The sequence below is a fragment of the Lissotriton helveticus genome, chromosome 6, assembly GCF_964261635.1.
Source record: "Lissotriton helveticus chromosome 6, aLisHel1.1, whole genome shotgun sequence".
Lineage (NCBI taxonomy): Eukaryota > Metazoa > Chordata > Amphibia > Caudata > Salamandridae > Lissotriton > Lissotriton helveticus.
In genome coordinates this window covers 667,639,997-667,654,010 of record NC_136067.1, presented here as the reverse complement: position 1 = coordinate 667,654,010, position 14,014 = coordinate 667,639,997, and the positions used below count along the sequence as shown (strand labels likewise).

The 14,014-nt window shown below is 44.4% G+C and overlaps 1 protein-coding gene across 3 annotated transcripts in view; it reads left to right on the top strand.

Annotated features, from left to right (window-relative positions):
* The window catches only part of IBTK (inhibitor of Bruton tyrosine kinase), an 876,521-nt gene that overhangs the window by 374,480 nt on the left and 488,027 nt on the right, over positions 1–14,014 (top strand). For all 3 annotated transcript variants that reach the window (XM_078648126.1, XM_078648125.1, XM_078648127.1), the window contains 2 exons: positions 9,932–10,014; positions 10,090–10,127. In XM_078648126.1, the coding sequence (XP_078504252.1) occupies positions 9,932–10,014; positions 10,090–10,127 (121 nt within the window). The remainder of the gene's footprint in view (positions 1–9,931; positions 10,015–10,089; positions 10,128–14,014) is intronic.

Here is a 14,014-nt window from a genome sequence, read left to right as displayed (position 1 = left end):
AAAAATCCTTCTCCATCGAAGTCTCATTCCCATGCAAAAATGTGAGCTATAGTCCGTATAAGCTGTTCTGTAGCAATTCACACATTAGAAAACCAAGCAGTTGTATGCGTTAAATAACAAGCAGAGAATGCCTAGAAGTAATAGCTTGTAGTTATCAGAACAGTACACTCACTAAATGAAGGCATTTCAAGGATTAACTTGACAGTGTAATGTGATTCACTCAGTCAGACCAGCATAGCTCTTCCCTTCTCCAAACCAACCGACATGCCAGTTCTAAACAGCAGCAATCAGCCAGTGTCAGTTTCTCAGCCCTCAGTTCCTTCGTAGCAAGGAAATCTCCAAGGTGCCCCCATGTTGGTCTTCTTTCCCTGGGCCCAGCATTCACTCTTTCCTTCCGGAGCCTGGGAGTCTGTCCAGCTCAAGTTCGGTAGAGGGATCTGAGTGCGATGCTTCCCCTCCCACTAAGCCCAGCACCCTGCTTACTTTAAAGCGCGAAGTTCAGTCAGGCTTTGACAGGCATACCAGGGATCAGAGCTCCTCGATGTCTGCCGACTCCTGAATCACTGTAGGCAGTTCGCGCTCTGGTTTCCGCCTTCCCAGCGGTCTCCGCACAATTTCCTCACACGCCCCACTGAGGGTCAACTCCTCCCTCGGGTTCTCCGGCCCCGCCTCACCTTCCGGTGCCCTTCTCTCCAACGCCAGCCAGGGCTCCACTCAAGCCTCGGCAAACTGGGAACCAATCCTGAGGCGGCGCTTCCCCCTCCGTCAACGCCGGCCCAAGGACCCTCACAACAGGGGGAACTAGTGCTCAAACGGCACCCACGGCGCACCTTCCACAGAGGCTCAACCCGGGCTGACGGCAAAGCATCTACGGAGACGTCAAGAGCGCGGAGCAGCCCAGGTCTGCGGCAAGGGATCCACACACTGCCCAATACGGAGGTAAGCTCTGGGGAGAGGGGTAGAGACAGCTATGTAGCCGGAGGCGCCAGGGCTCCAGGTGACAACACAAGTGAAGAGAATTATAAAAGAAGTCCCAGTCTCTGAGGGAACCCCTCTGCCCTGATACTAAAGTCTACCAGTTAGGGGGGGTGATCTCCTCGGAAGGGCCTGCTTTCTTGATAACAATCCCCGATTTTAGTCAGTTCCTGCCACTCTTACTTGTGAATTTCACTTGGATCTGGTCCAGCGCCACTTGCTGGAGGAGAGGACACCCTTCACAGGTACCTCACGAAAGATGTAAGGTATCAACTCCGCTGGGTCAGATCTATGGTCAAGGGGGGGCGTCAGGCAGTGAAGGAAAAGCAGCCCCTGGCAGCTGTCAGATCTTCTCCCACGCGCCCTCCTCCTCTGACACAGACTTGACTCCAGCTTGCTCTAGCCCCGTGTGTCCTCTGACTCCCCTTACTCCACACGACACCTTCTAAAATGGCTGCCCAACATTCCGCCTTATATAGGCTGGCCCCAGAAGGTCCAGAAGGTTCTGGAATGTCCCTATGCTAACCTATGGGTCCGTTCTCTGAGGTAGCAGTTGTGGCAGTTACTGGCCACCATTTTGTGGGTCTTGTAAATCCAGTCAGAAAGGCACCTAGGCCTCAGGGAAAGAAAAAGAAGGACTATGAGGTCAAAGAGCACCTAACCCCTAGGTCAACACCTGAAAAGTCCGGTGGACATCAAAAATAAAAAGATTGAGGGGCAAAAAGGGGACAAAAATAAATAAATAAATAGGAGGGACCACCCAAAGGGCTGACCGGTCTAACAGGCAGGCACTGCTAAATCAGAACCTTAATATTCCCGGGCCCAAGTTTGTTATAAAATCACAATCTTGGTAATGAGACTGAGTACATTTGTAATTTGATATTATTTTTCACCAAAGAGCCAGCATTGATGAGTAAGCAAACCGATTCCGTACCAGAAAGTGCCAGCTTGATGAAGTCCTCTGTATTTTCGCATTGGGGATGCCTTGTAAAAATGTGCCTTTCTGACATTTCTAGCCCGGTGTGGAAGCCACATGTTCTACAGGCAAATATACTATACTCTTGTTTCGTTTGACTTCTACTGCAACAGACCAGAGCCTAAACTGGTTGCTAAATGAAATATGAAATAGTAATCACATTTTAGGTGAAGTTTTAAGATATGTGATTACTTTGGAATAAATTTAAAAAAATGTTGGCTAATTTTATTTTAGAAAAATTCTGTTTTTTTTTGTGTGAAGACAAAGAGTTTGTAAGACAATTGCTTTGTTGCATTCCGAGGACAGTGGACAAGTAGAACTTACAAACTGTGCCTAAAGGAGGACATTAAGTTGTCTATAAAGTCTCATTTGTGTAGTGTACCTCACTCCAATCTATTTTGTAGCTTACAGGACAAAACCATTCTCTTTTACTTGACGAATTGCCTTGGAGATACTAAGAGGCAGATTAGATGCTTCTGAGTTGTATCCTTGGGGGTGGTCCTAGCGGTGTTGTGTGAGAAGTTCAAGTGGAAGCAAAGAATTGAGTTGATGGAGTAGAGTAATGTTAGGTAAAGATGAGAGATTATATGATTTGCAAGGGTAGTGCGACCAGGGAACAAAGATTGCGTGGTCCATTGTGGTTGGTAGATTCATATGAGGTGATGATAAAGGGATATCTATATTGCCCCGTCTCATTAAGGTGGTGAAAGTATTGTGTTAAGCAGTCATAGTGGAAAATGTCATAGGCTGAATCTTAAATAGAGTTGCATTTTTCAGATTTATTGTTGAGAATTGTAAAAAGGCAAAGGGTGATAGGTGATGTAAGATTTTAGTGTTGAGAAGGCAGTTGGTGTCTGAACATGGGGATAAAACCTAACAGTTCTCAATCTGCTGATGTGGCTCTACTTTCTAGTGGATATAAAACCCACAGGCTGCCATACATTAATATGGTAGAATTGTCTTACTCTTTTTGAATGTAGGTCTATTGGCAGGGAGTGGAAGCATGGGTTGTATCAATGTAGAGGCATATTGATTTTGGTTTGTAAAGAGGGAATGTGTTGTATGCAGAGTGGTGTGGCTGCTGAAGTGTTTTGAGTAGTAATTGGAATGCGGGGTGTATTTGTGGAAATGTAGCTGTTGTTTGTACCTTCTCTTTTTTTGACCTTTGGGGAAATACTCCTATTAAAACATCTTGAGTACTTGTCTTCTCCATCTACACTGGGGAAACATTACATACCCAAATTGGTGGCTAGGCCTGAGGACAATGGACATATAAAGTCACAAAATGGATGTCAAACCCTCCAGGAAATGAACATAGAATAAGCAAGGCTGCTCACCCCAGAGTGGAATGCACCCAGAAATAAAAATCTGTGTCTGCTCTTCTACAAATAGGTTTGGCAGTGCAAGGTTCTAGCTGCGCATATCTTCACCCTTCTGAGGCGGAAGCCGGGAGGTTCTTATTCTACAAACTTTCTCGAGCATTTTTATTGTAAAACTATTTGCGGCTTGATTTAAGAAGCGTTTGCATTTTATTTATGTGTGGCAATACTGCTTGATTTTTCGAAGAATTTTACTTGCCAGACACCTCTCCTCCCTCGTACTTCACTCGGGCCACTCTCAGCTGAGTATAGACGCTGAGAAATCGGTCCCGAGGAAGACGCACTTTCCATAGCGGCCATATTGGGGGTGTTAAGCACTCTAGTTTAGTATAAAGGGGGTTTCCTTGTCCCCTGCGCCTGTTCTAGCTGCGCATATCTTCACCCTTCTGAGGCGGAAGCCGGGAGGTTCTTATTCTACAAACTTTCTCGAGCATGTTTATTGTAAAACTGTTTGCGGCTTGATTTAAGAAGCGTTTGCATTTTATTTATGTGTGGCAATACTGCTTGCTTTTTCGAAGCATTTTACCTGCCAGACACCACTCCTCCCTCGTACTTCACTCGGGCCACTCTCAGCTGAGTATAGACGCTGAGAGATCGGTCCCGAGGAAGACGCACTTTCCATAGCGGCCATATTGGGGGTGTTAAGCGCTCTGACGTGCTCTAGTTTAATATAAAAGGGGAAGTGCTCTCTCCGCGTAGCGGACGCGTTTGGCGGACACGCCGGAGTCATGCCCGTCTGCGCCCGTCAGCGCTAAGGAGGCGCTAGGGGCCATGGACCCTGTATCTCTTACGTCTGTGAGTGGCCAGTATACAAGGGAAGAGTTACTTAGTCTCCGGCAGCTGCCCTCTCATTGTGAGCATCCCTCTTTTGATCCGCTCTGCGGCCCCTCTCTGTGCTCTTGTAATAACTTTGTGCTTCCTTCCCCCGCTCCTATCAGCATATTTTCAAAGCCTCCTCATATAGACCCCGTGCCTTCTAAGCATTCGGTTTCCCGTGACCTAAGGATCTGGCATCTCAATGTTAAGTCTTTGGTCAAACATCATGCCGAAATCCACGACCTTGTTCTGGACGAGGCCCATGATGTCTTTTTTATGACCGAAACTTGGCTGCACGATGATGCCATCGTTGAGATGAACCTAGCGATCCCTCCGGATTATTCCATCTACACCCATAATAGCAACTCTAGGGGAGGGGGCATTGCAGCGATAGTTAAATCATGCTACCCTTGTGTCTGGAAGAAACTGGTTATAGCTGGTTGTGAGAGCGCTCAATTCGCCATTTTGATAAATAATCACCTTACCTTCTCAGGCCTTCTGATCTATAGACCCCCTAGCAGTGATGTTACCTTTAGAAAGGCTTTCCCAGATATAGTGAGCTCCTTGGCTGTTGGGTATGCCAACTTCAGTGTCTTTGGCGACCTCAATCTTCATTTCTAACTTTGCCACTCCCCTGCTATTAGTGGTATCCTCACCGATCTAGAGGCATTGCAGCTAAGACAGGTAGTTACTCAACCCACGCATGAGGGTGGACATACCCTGGACCCTATATTTACTAATCTGACCGGGGCTATGACCTTGCCGCCAATCCCGTTGGCTTGGTCCGACCATCATCTGGTGGAATTTCAACTTGCTATTAGTACCCCCCCTTTTAAAATCTCAGATAGGGTCATTTTCAAACGCCCATGGAAGAAGTTAAAACTTGAGGACTTCCATCGCTTGCTCTGCGAACATCGCCTGGCCCTTTCAATGACGTTGAATCTGGCTATGATGTTTTTTGCGATTGGGTCTCTCGGGCCCTTGATCTTTTGGTCCCTGCAACATGGAGTAAATGTCGCTGATGCGAATCAAGTCCCTGGTTTGATAGCGCCCTCTTGCTCTTAAAAAAATCATGTAACCAAGCTGAAAGAGCTTGGCGTAAAACCTATGAGACAGAGAAAAAAACTTTATACCTAGCTAAGTCAAAATATATCATACAGCCATCTGCAGGGCTCGTGCGGCCCTTTACGCCCAAGAGTTCAAGCGTAGCTCTAATCCCACTAAGCTGATCTTTAAAGTCCTCAAAGATCTGACGCCTAAAAAAGCCCCAGCAGATGAGATCTGTTCTGAATCTCACTGTAAGGCACTTGCTATTTTCTTCCTGGATAAGGTGCAGACTATCAATCGCTCCTTTTCTAGCGTTGCCTCCCAGAATAAGGATCAGACGCCCAGCTCCACCACTAGTTATGTTATGTTGTCTTGTAAAGCGCATGGCTACCCCAGCAATGGGGCGTCCCAGCGCTGTAGACCACTGGGGAACCCGTCCTGGCTTTCCCTGTGAGATGATCCCTGCTGGGTATCTCCAAGGTGAAACCAGGCATCCCCAGTGTATGTGGGGGGCCGTTGTGGAGATGAGGCAAGCTAATGCCCAGAGTTGCCGAGTGTGATCCCTGGTTAGAGTAGGCACCGAAGCGAGAATTATCGAGTCCGCTGACCCTGGTCCACGACCCTGCCGCGTTGGGAATTGAACCCTGGTCCCGGGCCGTCCTCTGCTTCCGGGTCTGCCGGCTCTAACCAGTGAGCCACACCACTCCACGTGTGGCTCTATCTGTACTTCCAGGTATTTCTGAGGTGGAGTTGGACAGGCTGGTGGCGAAAGTCATATCAGGGTCTCCGGCGGATCCGCTTAGACCTGTACAGTTGAGGGCGTCAGCTGCTATGTGTCTTCCCCCTATCCACGATCTTATTAACCTTTCGTTCTCCTCTGGCATAGTTCCCACTAAATGGAAACAGGCTTATGTCACGCCTCTATTGAAGAAACCTGTGCTGGATCCGCTTAAACTTGAGAACTATCGTCCAATTTCTCTTCTCCCATGGGTCGCTAAGGTCGCTGAGGCCCATGTGAATGAGACCCTGTCTAAACATCTTCAAATTGCCAATATCCTTGACCCTTGCCAAAATGGCTTTCGGCCAGGTCATAGCACCGAGACAGCTCTCCTTGCTATGACGGAACATCTACGTACCGTGTTGGATTCCGGTCAGACTGCGGCACTGGTGTTACTTGACCTCAGTGCCGCGTTTGACACGGTTTCACACATGATACTGCTGCATCGTCTAGGAGAAGCAGGTGTCTCAGGGAGGGCACTGGACTGGTTTCGGTCATTTCTATCTGATCGCACCTTCCGGGTTGCTATTCCCCCATTTGAGTCCAAACCCTATTCCATCGAGCAGGGAGTACCTCAGGGGTCGGCACTCAGCCCCACACTGTTAAACCTGTATGTGCAGCCGCTGGCTGCGGTCGCCAAGCAGTGCGGCCTGAATATGGTATCCTACGCTGACGATACGCAGCTGGCGGTTGCCCTTAGTGGGGATGCCGACTCCGAGGCTTCCAGGTTCAGAGATGGTTTGATAGGAGTGGCTGGCTGGATGACGGCGAACTGTTTACAGCTCAATGCAAAGAAAACAGGTTTTAACCGTGGGCAAACACAGTAACCTCTGGGGCGATCAATGGTGGCCCTCTGAGCTAGGCCCAACCCCCACTCCAGTGTCTGAGTTGAAAAATGTGGGTGTCTGGTTGGATCCCGCTCTTAGTTTCTGCGGACACACCAAAAAAGTAGCCGCTACCTGTTTTGGTATTTTGCGTGAGCTTAGGCCAGCCCTGAGATTTTTTAACCCCCGACCAGATCGCTGATAATTCAGGCCACCATACTTTCGAGATTAGATTATGCGAGTTCACTCTTGCTGGGGGCCAATCAGGCAGAAGTCATTCGGATGCAACGTGTACAGAACGCTGCGGCTAGAGCCCTGGTGGGCCTACCCAGGTTCTGCTCGGCGAAAGCTACCATCTATAAGCTCCATTGGCTCCCTATGGCTCAAAGGATTGAGTTTAAGACTCTCTGCCTCTCTTTTAAAATTCTCAAACTGTCCTCCCCCCTGATTTTGGCGCATCTTCTTACCATCTATGTCCCCTCCCGTTACTTAAGGTCATCGGGCCAAAATCTGGTGATAGTTCCACGGGTCAAACGCTCTCGGGCTGGAGGTCGCTCTTTCCGTTACCTTGCGGCCAAGCTCTGGAACTCACTACCAGCTCATATCCGTGCCCTTGAGGACTTGTATGCTTTTAGGAGGGCCATCAAAACATTCCTTTTTCCTTCTGGCCCATTATAGTTCCCTGGTCTCTCCCTCTGTGCTTTGTTTAGTTATGTATATTTGGTATTTTCTGTTGCCAGCTAAAGCGCCTGGTCGCCCCTTTGCTGGGGCAGCTGTGCGCTATAAAAATTACAATAACATAATATAACAGAACAAGCCACTGATTTACTCAAAACCAGACCAGTAGTGTGCATGTCTAGCTCATATGACTTAAATGAAGTTAATAGACTGTATCAAAGTCCAGGTACAGGTCCAACACACCGCCACGTGAAATGTATTATTCATTCTGTTACATCACATATATCCAGCAATATCTAAGCCATTTCCCCACCAGTCTGGATTAGCACCTGGCCTCTGAGTATAGTCCGCTGTTGCCCTACTGTTGGGTATGTTCAAGACATTCAGACAGCTATATGTGTTACAGAGTGGACAGAATATATAGTACAAACATTCTGTAGCAGAGAGATTAGGCCGGAAAATGTAAATACCTTTGCCCCAATGCACGTCAGGCCATGGATTTTGAGTGGTCTTGTAATACAGTAATGGATGCAGGTTAACCTTATGTTCTTGCTTTATACTGAATTGCTGCTTCACTTTGGTCTTGACAGTATCGCATTACAAATTCTGTGAAACCATTTCTTCTTTGCCTTCCACAGTTTTTTTCTTTTATCATTTTCATATACTACTTCTTGCTCTTCACACTACAGAAATGAAGCTGGCTACGGAAAAGGAATATAGTTTGAGATATACAAACAGATCAATCGTAGATAATGGTTGCAAATTGCGGATCAATGCGTTTGCAACTTGTTATCCTGTGAAGCAACATAGGTACTGATAGGTTGCATCACAAAATACCATTCACAGAATGGCCTTCTTAGTGAATTTTCAATAGGCAAGTAACAGTATTTGAGCTGCCCTGTCATTAGTTACCAGTGCATGGCTAGTGACCTGCCAGGGTCTTTAGTCCTACTTCCCTATATTTGCATTGCCAAAATGGAAACCTTCTTCTAAAGCAGCCTGTGTTCCATAAAAGAACGGGTTCTGTTTCAAAAACATATACATATGTTTGCCATTTGGGAAGATGCTTAAGGGTGCATGCAGTGCTAGACCACTGTCTGCTTCCCTGGGTGCAGCTCGTACACGATTCTGAAAGAGAAGCAGTTCGGTTTGTTTCAGATTCACCTTTGCAAATCAGTTGGCACCTTTTTAAGTTGATAGTAACAGTGAAACTATAGACGTATACCATTCCCAGTAAATCCGTAGATGTGTACTATTCCCAATCAGGAAGGACCACCCTGTTTAAAGGTACATCAAAAAAGGACCACACTAAGCAAGAAGTAGTGGACAAAGAAGAATATTAAATTCCCTATGCGCCTCAGCTGTCGTCCAACTTTCAGAACAAATGAAAGATGCCTTACCAAGATATTCTTATGACACTCTTGGCGCTTTGCACCAATAAGTTCAAAAGGTCGATACACAGAATTGGGGCAGTAGGAGTCCCAAAGGATGAGGGATCAAGTGCTAATAAAGAAAACCTTTGCAGGACACTATCCAAAGTCAAAACCATGCAGGTTTAATAAAAAATTAAGAATCATTCCAGAAGGCTGAATGTTGATCTGATTCATATAATTCAATAATGTAAAAAAAAAGCTTACTGTGAGAGAGCATAACGTAAGATAATTATCCATATTCACAATAAAGTTCAATAATGAGCAAGCATAAATCTACTCGGTTCGTACGTCAATGGAAATAGGTAAATCAGCAAACAGTCTATCATGGAGACCTTGGCTTCAGGAAACTTTCTAGTCATAAATGAAAGAATAAATCAGTCTGTCTTTGTAGAAACCAGCAAAAGGTCTGGCACTCAAGAATGTCTCAGGAAAGTCTGGCATACATCCCAGAAAGGCACATTTTATAGTTTCAAAGCACAAAATAATCTGCAAGATATACAATAAGGTGGTATCAAAGGACTTAACTAATAAAGTTACGTTACACAAACCAATCAATGTTGCAGAGTTCGTTGTACATAAAAATGGCTCCTTTGGGACCACCCAAACTATTATTAAATGATTATCTGTACTTTACAAACAATGGAAATGACATTGCATGATTAAGCAATACGTAATTTAAAATTAATATAAATGCAGTAGGGGCTGCAGGCAGCATCAGCCTTGATTATTTCAACATTACAAGAATGGCTCTAACATAGCTTCCCCCAAAAGCACACTGTTTGTTTTACAGTATGCAGTTCACTGGATTTGCAGCTTGAAAATGGTTTTGCAGATCTGGGTGATGGCCCATAAGGATAACATGGGGGTTCAGTCCTTCCTGATGCAAATGAGAAAATGTGTAGATTTGATTCAGTATGATCATGCAGACAATGAATTGAGAAGGTGCTGTAATGTTTGTTTACTGGTAGCAGTGTGTGCACCATCTAAATAGTAATTAAATTGTCTTTTGCCACTTTTTGCTATAGTGCGTTTCTCTGCGATATCACCCTTAATTCACAAGATGGAAAGGCGTTCCAGTGCCACAAGTGTGTCCTCTGTGCAAGACTTGGTATGTATTTTTAATTGGATTTGAAGGGTATGCTGTCTTTGCACTAACTAACATGTACCTTTTGTTTCATTGTAGAGTATTTCCACAGCATGCTGAGCAGCACGTGGATTGAGGTAAATAAATTGTCAGGAAACAATGTGGAACCCATGGCGAATGTCGAATTTATCATGGAACTAACAACTATCAGACTGATCTAGAGGCATAGCCTCTTTTATTTGAGCTTATATATAAAAAAAATGTTTTAACTGGTACAAACTTTGATAAGATCAGGTCCATAGTCTATGAACACTTAGCATATTAGTTCAGTTAGTATATGGAAAATGTGTTTTGTTCTGGTCTCGCATTTTAGAGTAAGTGCTCCTTGTTCGATAATTCAGCGATTTGTAAGGATTATTTCTTGGAATGTTGATTGATAGATGCAGTACAGTGCCCTTAAACTAAAATATCTTTAAAAGACTTATTATAGTATTTGTTGCTTTGAGTATGTGTTTTTAATGGAGATATTTTTTAGGTGTTTTTATTATGTTAGGTGCCTAAAAACATTGTGTTTGGTGTTGGTTGCATGGCTGCAGTGAGTTATGCATTGTGGAGCAAACTATCACTTTCAAATGTTAGTGTTTTTTTCTGTTTTAAATTGTAATTAATACTAATTTAATGGTGTGTTGTTTTTGTATGTAAAGGTGTTAGAAACAAATCTAACTAGAACTTCATATACATAGCATGTGTTGGCTGCGGATACACATGCTATGCTTACTCTTGCCATCTAGTGTTGGGCCTGCATTTTGCAAGCTGTTTTATCGAGGAAGTTTTACGATTGTGGTCGTGTGTTGTTTCTCCTCACCGTCGAGGCATTGCGCATGTTGAATGCTTTGTTCCTTAGAATGCTTTTTGCCACAAACTGTCTCGTACAGACTACGTTGAAGTAGTTCAGAATTTGACACCATACGACCTATGAAAAAACAATAGCAATCAGAATCGTCTTCCACACTGGGAAATCTCCAGATGATGGAGAGGAAGAAAGAACTTTTCGGACTGCGCCCTCAGTGCTGGGCTAAGTCCGCACACTCTGACACACACAATGTTTGTAACTTTTGCCACTCTCTGGTGCCGCCTGTGCATTGTTAAAAAATAAAGGCTCTTCCGACACAGTGAGATTGACACCTCTCACATACTATGGAGCACTCGGCAGAGTTCAGCTATGACAGCGACATGGATAGCAAGGCCAGCACTCCGACAGGAGGCGGGATGGTAATCCCCAACCCACACAGCACTGTGTCTATTATATCTTCTGGAGAAGAACAAGCTCTGGTACAGCCCAAGTCACCAAAGCTGATCACAGACTCTGGAACGAAGACCACCACGTTTCAGGAGTACTACAACCCTCTGTGCAAAGAAGATACTACTTTCACCACCACCACTGCCCCGCCACGATGTGCCACAATCTGCAGGTTCAGGCCAACATCATGACCAAGCCTCATAGCAGAGAAAGAATGAGAATATTGTCACACATCAACAGTTGCTACACATCAGCATGATGGAACTACTAGCCATTGCAATGGTTCTCAAAGTGTTTCTCACAAACATAGCAGGAAAGAGTGTCCTTCTAAGCACAGACAATATAATTGCAATGTATTACATACAGAAACAAGGGGAAACTCATTCTACACAGTTATCCTAATTGGCACATAAACACATGGAAATGGACCAACAGTCACAACCCCTCCCAGCACAATACATACTAGGGGAGAAGAACACACTTGTGGACCAACTCAGCAGAACACACCAGCAGGTTCATGAATGGGAGATACAAAGTACGTTATTACAAGCATTTTCCAAAGGTGGGGAACACCTACATTAGACCTGTTTGCAACAAAGGAAAATGCAAAATGCCATCCAGACAGCCACACCCACAACAGAAGGACATTGCTGAACGCTGCGGCTAGACTGGTTACAGTTACGAAACGAAATGTGCATATATCCCCAGTCCTAAAATCTCTCAAATGGTTGCCCTTCGAAGCTCAAATCCTGTTTAAGAGTGCGGTTCTGGCGCACAAACCCCTTCACTTCAAAACCCCCAGGTATCTTGCGCTAAAGCTTGAATTATCCTGTGGTGGTAGAGCCTCAAAAAGCGCTAACACTTTCCTCCTGAATCCTCAAATCTTTAACAAAAAGAGAACTTGCCACTGAGCCTTCTCCGGCGCCACTCCAAAGATTTGGAACTCTTCTGTGGTCAGGAAACTCTGACAGACTTCAATGACTTTGATTCTGAGCGCACCCACATGAGCTTGTCAACCATGGTACACAACACAATTGGAGCTCTCTCTATAACTTCATAAGAACCTACCCAATTATCCATATCTTCTCACATACAGCAATGGTACGGTGAGACATCCCAATACTCAACAGGTCAATGTTATAATTTGGCTCCTGCGATCATAGAATTTGGGTACCTGAATCTACCTGAAGAATGAATGACTTTTCTAAAGGAAGCTAGAAGACCTACAATGAGAGCTTGCTATGCAGCAGAATGGAAGCGTTTTGTGCATTACTGTACAACCCAACACATTAACCCTTATTTCCCAACAGAAAAACAATTAATATTATACATGTTACATTTTAGAAAGTCAGTTCGCATACACCTCAATGTGCCTACATTTAGCATCTATTGAAGCATTTTTACAAAACAGGAAGCATAAGTCACTTTTCCGCATTCCTGTTATCAAAGCCTACATGGAAGGATTAAAAAGAGTAATTTCACAACGTACACCTTCAATACCAGCGTTGTCTAAACATTTTCCTAACACAGCTTATGGGGCCACCGTTTGAGCGCTACATAATTGTCAAAAACTATTCTTGACATGGAAAGTGGCTTTCCTCGTAGCAATTTCATCCAAACAAAGTATCCGTGAAATACATGCACTTACAATTGAAGCACCTTATTTCCAAGTGTCTCAGACAGTGTGTTTACGCACTAACTCAATCTTTTTACCCAAGGCCATTCCTCCATTTAATTTGAAACAAACATTGGGATAACCAGTTGTCTTTCCAAAGCCACAAACTGTTACAGACCGTACATTACATACATTAGACGTTAAAAGGGCACTTATATACTATGTGGAACATACTAAACCCTTCAGAAAAACAAACAAGCTTTTGGTCTCTTTTTCCAATCCAACATAAGGAAATATTATATCTGAAGCAGGTGTAGCGAAACAGTTTTTTAAATCCGTCCAAATATGTTATGCAAAAGAAAATTATCCAATGTGCCAAAACCTCATTTAACAAGAAAAAAAGGAGCAAGATGGCCATTTTAGGAAATATCCCTCTCAATTATATTTGCACAGCAGCAACTTTGATAAACCAACACTTTTACAAAGCATTATTGTGTGGATTTTCAATCAAGACAACTAGCTCTAGTTGGACAAACAGTCCTTCAAATTTTATTTCAAACAACTGCACCATCTCATGCCTAAAGCCACCACATGGAGGGGTACCGCTTTACAGTCTATGCATAGTATGTGTGTCTGCAGCCAACACACAATGCTACGAATGGACTATGTTACATACCCTGTAAGCATCTATTCGTAGCGTGTAGTGCTGCAGATTCACATGCACCCTCTTGCCTCCCTGGCAGGTATTAGATGGTGGGAAAATACTTAAAAACCAGCATGTCTAACAGAAAATACATACTAAGCAGACAATATCCTCATTCCCTTTATGGCAAAAAGAAAACATTATAAGGAACAAAGTGTTCGACATGCGCAATGCCTCGAGGGGGAGGAGAAGCAATGCCGATCGTAAAACTTCCTCAAGAAAAACAACTTGCAAAGTCCAGGCGCAACACTAGGTGGCAGGAGTATGCATAGCATGTGAATCTGCAGCACTGCATGCTAGAAATAAATGCTTGCAACATAATCCTTTTACCTTGATATTTCCTCTGAATTACTGTTTTTTTGGCTCGTATACCAAATCCAGTAGTTGAGCGCAGGGTTTGTGATTA